This window comes from Acyrthosiphon pisum, chromosome X (assembly GCF_005508785.2).
Source record: "Acyrthosiphon pisum isolate AL4f chromosome X, pea_aphid_22Mar2018_4r6ur, whole genome shotgun sequence".
NCBI classification, from domain to species: Eukaryota; Metazoa; Arthropoda; class Insecta; order Hemiptera; family Aphididae; genus Acyrthosiphon; species Acyrthosiphon pisum.
The window spans coordinates 63,136,114-63,144,254 of record NC_042493.1 but is presented as its reverse complement, the minus strand read 5'-3'; the positions used below and the strand labels follow the sequence as shown (position 1 = coordinate 63,144,254).

The following is an 8,141-nucleotide window of genomic DNA, read 5'->3' as shown; positions in this document are numbered from 1 at the left end:
CCTACTAAAACCATATCTAAGCGATAAAGCATCCGTTAGTGCCACCAATCAATTGATATCAGTCAGCTATTACTAAGTTATATCACTGATATAAGTTGTATAATATTAATCTTAAACTCGATAAAATGCAAGTCCCTGCAACACATTGCAGTCGTAAATTTATCTTCGCAAAATAATTGTTATTAATCGTTGCAAGCAAAAATGTTTGAGGTGTGATTATAACTTAAGATGCATAAAAATTATTTTTATATAAAAATTTAAATAACTGTCAGTAGTTTGTTTTAATAATATATAATTATAATTTTTACGCAGCTTAAATGTTATGTGTCGTGTATTGATCAGCTTTTACTAAGTCAATTTGTATATTCTAGGTTGTACACAACGTGTTTAGTAAAAGTCCGAATAAAATTTAGAATTTCAGTATTTACTGAGTACAAACAATAAAACCTAGTATTAACTAGTAAAACCTAGGTTTACCTAGTGATTGGGCATTTACGGTAACATCTATACATCATATATGTTTTTTGGTTTTTTTTCTATAAAAACTTTTTATAGAAAAAAAAACTAAAAATTTTAAATTGTCCGTAATTAGGTTAAAACAAGTCAACATTTTATCAAGTATAGAATCCGAGATTTTATCCGTATATGAATTGATAAAATAAAATCTAAAGTGTCTACGGTTATTTGTTTTTGAATTACACCAAAATAAAAAAATCGTTAATAGAGTGAATATCCATTGTTGTAAAAATTTGAACTTCAAACGCTCATAAACATTTAATTTGACTTATAGACATTTTTTTTTTAAATAAAGATAGATTACCTTATAAGGTATCTTGTATTACATTTTGAAAACTTAGATTTTAAAAGAAACATTTTTTATAATTTGAGATAATTTAGATAATTTGCACATTTTCGTGATTTGTACGACTTTTTTCCTAACTTTATATGATTATAAAAAAAATTGTGACAATGGATTTTTAATATTTTTCAAATGTTATTGTAACAATCTATTAAGATCCTTGTATTACTTTTCAATTTTTTTTATCTAACATATAAAATTTTATTGACATTCATAGAAAAAAAATTGGAATCTGAAAATGTCCGTAAACAGTTCAAAACAATCAATATTCTTTGAACATTTTATCGTGTATAAAAAATGCTAATATAAATGTTTAATAAAAATGTCATATATCTACGGTAATTTGTTTTGTTACGTCAAAAATCGAATTTGCGTTAAAATTCCCGTTTTTCCTGGGGCTTTTGAAAACTATTGAGAATTTAAAATTTTAACCTCCCGAATGTACCAACTAGATTAACTTTTTCATCGAACAAGATACTGTTGAAGAAAATCGAAGCAGTTTTACTGCTCCGAATCGTGATGACAGACAAAAAAACTTTTAAAAAAAAAACACATTATTGTAAAATCAATAGGTAGGTATATTCATCGCTCCGCTCAGAATCTAAAGAATTAATATATATATGATCTAAAATCTGAATTCTAAATAATTACATAAAGTAAAAAGCAGGTAAGTGAATGTCGCTCTGCTGTACAGTAGATTACAAGTGGGTAATTGTATATTGGTTGTATTAGACTTGAATCCAATGATATAATATCATTGTACCTACCTATAAGAAAAACGATTCTGAGCGGAGACGGTTTGACAGTCTAAATATTTTATATTTTGTTATTATTTATTTTATTATGTAATTGAATTAATATTAAAATATTATAATTTTTTATTCGTTTCTATGGTGATAAGCAAAGCGTTAGAAATTAAAATCCCATTTTTAGCGTTTTTTCGTAATTTTCCGGTGGTTTTTCCCATGGCGATATAAATAAAAAATTCTTATGAAAAATGAATGTGATAAATATTTAAAAATTCGATGTTGAAAGAAAATGAAGGACAGCAGTACAGCACACAAACTAAAATATTTTAACAACTAAAAGTAAGTTATTATGGGCTTGATGGATATTTACCGGTAATTTACCAGATAGTTACCAGTAGGTATAATTTATATTTAGCTATTACCTAGTATATAGTATTGTATGACCGACGACTGACTGACGATATTGTATAATAGGTATGTTGTTTATTTACTCAGTAGGTACCTAAGCCACGTCAGGTACTTTCCCGTAATAGAATTAAATACAAATATAACAGTATAACACATAGAACTATAGAAGACTAGGTATGTATTTTCCTGTAAGTAGCATACAAATACTGCAAGAGTATCTACAGTTTTTTTGGTTGATAAGTAGTAGGTAGGTAGCATAGTACAAGAGTACCATATTTTATTAGGTATATAATATTATATTCTATTAGGTAATACACTTTACAGCTTAAGGTGGTACTGTATTAGTGTACCACTAATAATTACCAACTATTGATTATAAATACTATTTAAACTTTAATTATAAGTAGATAGATACAACTATGAACTAGGTAGGTAGTTATAGGTACCTACACTATTACAATTTACAGTAGGTATCTAGTAGGTATAATAAACGTAGTGAACATGAAGTGATATGATATTTATAATCATAAGAAACTATAGAACATTCAAGTCTTCGTTATGATTATAATAATTATTAATATAATAAATACCTACCTAATAAATAAATAATAATAAAATAACATTATATTGGTCTATTAGTGGTTAACCTCCATGCACGGACTAAGATCAACTTAATCTTAGTCCGTGCCTCCATGCTATATAATTTGATAAATTGTGGAATAAAATTGATATTGGTTATCATTCAATGATAACATAAAAAAAACTTATGTCAATACTGAATAGTCGGTTATGTAGGTAATTAATTAATATTATAAATTTTCGCCCATCATCTATATTTTTTTTAAAGTATGTTTTCCGTTAAATGTTCAAAACTATATGTATCGAGTCGTAAAACCAAATAATAGTCATCAAATAAACAAATACATTTTTATAGAATTTCAATGACTCAGTGGGCGACAGAAGGTGAGTTTAAAAATTATTATTTCATCAAGATGTTACACGCTATTGGCATATTTAACTAACCAAATATGAACAATGCTAAGCCTTCCAGACATTGAAGGTGTTGGTCTTATATTTTTTATTCACTTTAGTTTTGATATACTATAAATTTTAATTTGACACGAATGAATAATTGTTTTCTACATAATTCGTTGATTGTGAAACATACCTTGGTAGTTTATTTATTATAACTGTTTTAGGTATGGTGAATAGTACACATCGGAATGAAAATAACGATGTTAAAATCTGAAACCGTCCGTTCTCAAGAATGGGTGCCTTTTGTTACTCAACAAGTATTTACATTCGATATTTCATTGAAAACCCAGATTTTATTATCAGTATTTTTAACTTTTAGCAAAGGCTCAGAAATTTAATTCAAATCAATGGTTACAATCTTTGTGATGATCCAGAATGTACTGCTAATACAACTTCCTATTATTACACATTACATTTAACAACAATGTGTGCTCCTTTGTATACTAGTGAAAAAGTTAGCGGCCGTAATCCAAAATGGACGAAAATGGATATTTGTAGTTCAATTGGATCTGCTAAAGGTATTTAAATACTTGGTTGTATTAAACTATTATACTTTAATTTTATTACAATTATAATTTTATATATATATATATATATATATACATACATTATAAAATATTTACTAATTTTTCCAATGATAACAGATTTAATTAACGTATAATTAGCATTGAACTATTCAATCATAATCATACATTATAATAGTTCAATAAATAAATTATATTTAATTGAAGTAATAAACTATCATATATATTTGGGTGCAATATAGTTTCACTAAGAAAGATTTTGCTTAAATGTACATCTGTCTTAGTAAAAAAATACAATTTTCAATTGTGATTCATAAAAAATGATTCAAACCTAAAGTATAACTTAATCACAACCAGTTTTACAACTACCCAATTTTGGCTGTATTTATATAGAATATTTTATCAACATTTAAAAATTTAATTAAATATCCCAAGTTGTAGGTAAGTAATTAAAACAGTTATGAAACAAATTAAAATGCCTATTTAAAAAATTTAATTCATTTACTAATATATTAACTACAAACTTACCCTGTAACTTAATATTTGTACTATAAATTAAAAATAATAATAAAAATATACAATATAGGTAGGTACAATTAAATTAATACATGGAATAGCCCATTTCAATGATATGCTATTCAAGAGTTGATTAAAACAGCATAACATTATATTGTTAAGTCCAAATATATTTTGAAAATTTTATATTTTACCTATTGTTTAATATTATCAGTAACATTAGTTGTACCTAGGTATTTAAACAAATATGTTATGTATTGTAATATTTTTTCAAGAGATAGAATTTTAATTAAATTTGTTAATTTAATAATTATTATTGATTTATGTTATACTATATTGAAATAACTTTGTAACTTTACAGCGGTTGTAATACGATTGTGGAGAGCTACAGATGACCAAACAAAAGTTTTGTTTGTTTGGGGCATTGAACTAAGTGGTCTTTTGTATATAACTCCGATGTCATTAAATCCAAAAATGTTTCATTCTAATTCTTTAGTATTTTGTATGACTGGAGGAAATTATACTGCTCCACATTGCATTGCTGAAGATCAGCCTACTTTAGCTCGCATTACTCATCTTACTTTACCTGTAAAAGATGTTAGATTAAGTGGTACGCTTTTACAACTGACAAGGTACTATGTAATAAAAGTTAACAATTTTACAATTTTAATTTATGTTACATTTGTTATAGAATGCATAATATTCAACGAGTAACTAGTAAACAAAGAGAAGCAGCAACTTTATTAAAAGAAAAAGTAGTTCAAGGTGAAATTGGTTTGAACGAAAATCGAACTGGAAGACATCAAAGTGCTACAATACGTAGATTGATGAACAAAGAAATTGGACAAAAACCATCTCGTCAGAGTATTCTATGTAGGAGAAAAGAAATTGAACTGGTAAAATTTAGAGTATTGTTGCTATGTCAAGAAAAATCTCGTAAAATTGTCATTCTTCGCAATAAAACACTAACTAGTAAAACATTTTATGATGCAAATTGTATAAAAAGTAAGTTCATCTTCAATTAATATTATCATAAGTAATTGATAAAACGTTTATTATAAGGTAATGAGCTATGAATGGATATAATACGTATTATTTGAATTAGTTTATTCAAAACTTAAATTATATATTATGTAAAGTAAACTGTTTTGATATTCTTAAATTGCACTATTTTTCATTTAAAAGATGTTTTTTATATTTTATACAATATACAATATTTTTCTGATATACTACATGAAATAAGATAACAAAATATACTATACTTATATCCCATCAATTAGCTAAGTGAAATTGTTGTTTCCATGATGTTAGATATCCACTTCATGAAATGTATCATATTGTGAAAAATATGTTTTACGACACACTATGGATATTTTATGAGCTTTTCATGAAATGGATAAAAACTTATTTATATCATTTTGTAAAAGACCATTTTATATTTTTATATTATTTTTAGTTATTATCTATAGTAACCAATAGGCTAAAGGTACCAAGGAAAATAAGAAAAATTAAGGATGTCAAATAATCATTATTACAACATTCATACTTGATAAATATATAAAAAAAAAATACGAATAGTTATGATTACAATATCATCGTTTTATAATATTATACCTACGAATAGTTATTATTTATTATATGGTATAATAAATACATTTTAAATAAAAATTGTAACATAACATGTAGAATTAGTTCAGCCAGTTCAAGTAATTTGATGTTGAAACTTCAAAGTTATTAAATTAAACTACTGTGTGTCTTTGTCAATAGTGTATATTTATAACCCTGTGTTAGATTTTATTGTTATACATTTAGTATAAATATATGATATATAATATTTAGTATAACAACCAATACCACTTTCAACAATAGTTGTATATTAATAGCTCCTCAAAGAAAAAATATATTCTTAGATCTTTATGAAAAAAAATTTGGCCGTGCCTGGTATATTTGATTGTCTAATTTGCTAATATTAATTTTACTATTGTTAATATTTGACAGTTAATTATTGAAAAAAAAATTATGATACAATATACTAGCTGTACAGCCATATCAAATATAAAATAGTTTGTAATTCATATTTATTTATTATGCCTACTTACTCAATTTCAAATTTTTATTGTAAAAAGACGGTTCATTTACTGGTAGCATTTTTCGAATATAATAATGTTTCATGTTTGTTTGTTTGAAAATTTTAAAAACTTATGATGAAAAAATAAACTAATAAAAAAATTTACTACTATTGTAATTTTGTGCATGGTGAAATATAATATATGTGGTAACCATTACTATTAATAATACTAAACTTATATAAACTAATATTTTTAAATTTCCTTTTTTACTGTGTTATAAATAGACAGCAAGCTAATTGAAATGAACGAAACACTTTGCATCGATATCCATCAGCTAAAACAATCGAGTAATACATCTAACTCAGTTGACACATTGTCCGCATTAAATAGTCAACTCATTTATCGGAAAAAACAACTTGTTTCAGAACTTAATTTTATATATCCTATAACAGAGGTAAATAACTAATTACTATATAATTGTTAACAAATAGAAATTTTAATCTATAAAACAATTTTATTTATATAAACCTCAACAAAAAAAGAAAATTCTTATGTAAACTGTTTAGTACCCAAACAAAAATAATTTTTAAAAGTTATAACATTCATATCATATTGTATATTATGTATTTAGTGTTGTATTTCTTTTAGCTTTTTTATGAGCAGTTAAAATAATAAGGAATTAAAAATATATTTGCTTATGATACACTGCAACATACATATTTGCAAATAAAATTATAGGAATATTAAATACTAGTGCAAAAAATCAATTAAATGGTTTTAATTTAAATGTTGTAATTTGAACTCTCATTTGATTTTATCAGTTATATAAATCAAATTGTATATATATATTTACCACTTATTTGATGCACAATTTTAGTAGTTTATTAAATATTTGAGCCTTTTTCATGCACGTTTGATTTACATCCATATTATACGACTTATATTTTAACTTTCAAAGATTAGTAATTGGTTAATCTTTCTATCATAATGTTAATATAAAGTTAATTATGAAATATTTCTGTATAGATTAATCACTAATCAGGATCAAAGTCAACTCACACTCTATGATTTTTTTTTTTCTACTATAAGAACTAATTGAAATAAATAAGATTTTATAATTTTACGTACATTATTATTTTTATTTTTATTTCTGAATAAATAACTTATTTAGAAATAAAAATTATTTAAAACATTAAATTATGTAAAACATCGCAAAAACTGTTTTTCGCGGGAATATACCATCCAAGTTGTAATCCAAGCTAAGCAACCAAATTTTCACACAATAAAGAGGAGAATATTTACTGCGCAGCGTTGTTTTTAGTTTTTTGGTATCAAAAATACGAAAAAAGTTCTTATTGTTTAAAAATTAATTTTATTTTTTATTTTTTCAAACTTGAATAACTTTTTTTAGTTCTGACATCAAAAAAATAAAAACAATGGTGCACTGTAAAAGTTTCCTATTTATAGTGTGAAAATTTGGTTGCTTGGCTTGGATTACAACGTGAGTGGTTCTTTCCCGTGCTAAACAGTTTTTGCTGTTTTTATAATTTTTAACTATATTTTTTCTTTCTTGATTACTTTTAAATTGGAAAATACTTTTAACCAACCAAATTTCCTACATATTATGTACTTTAATATAAAAATTACATTTAGTGTATTATTGTAAAATCTTTTATTTTGACAAATTATATTTTTATATAGTTGTAAACAGGTAATATTTTAGTATAACAAGTAGCTCATATTTTGTTATTATTAATATTTATTTATTTTTTTATTTAACTTAAGTTCAGTGACAAGGGTTTTTGGCCACTAGTTTTATTTTATTAATTATCTATTTTTTCACACTAAATATTTACAATAATATGATAATAATTAATGATATTACAATTTGTCAATTGATCTTGAACCAGGGCCAATTAATTATATTATTTATGTGTTAGACTTATCATTAACTATTTTTTTGCACTAAGATTTTTTCAAC

The 8,141-nt window shown here is 24.4% G+C and overlaps 1 protein-coding gene across 1 annotated transcript in view; it reads left to right on the top strand.

The window, feature by feature from the left end:
- Positions 1-2,789: 2,789 nt before the first annotated feature.
- LOC100568498 overlaps positions 2,790-8,141 on the top strand; it is a 6,914-nt gene continuing 1,562 nt past the window's right edge. The window contains exons 1-6 of the mRNA XM_016803147.2: positions 2,790-2,979; positions 3,216-3,308; positions 3,371-3,569; positions 4,453-4,723; positions 4,783-5,096; positions 6,445-6,623. Of these exons, the coding sequence (XP_016658636.1) occupies positions 3,240-3,308; positions 3,371-3,569; positions 4,453-4,723; positions 4,783-5,096; positions 6,445-6,623 (1,032 nt within the window). The 5' untranslated portion in view covers positions 2,790-2,979; positions 3,216-3,239. The remainder of the gene's footprint in view (positions 2,980-3,215; positions 3,309-3,370; positions 3,570-4,452; positions 4,724-4,782; positions 5,097-6,444; positions 6,624-8,141) is intronic.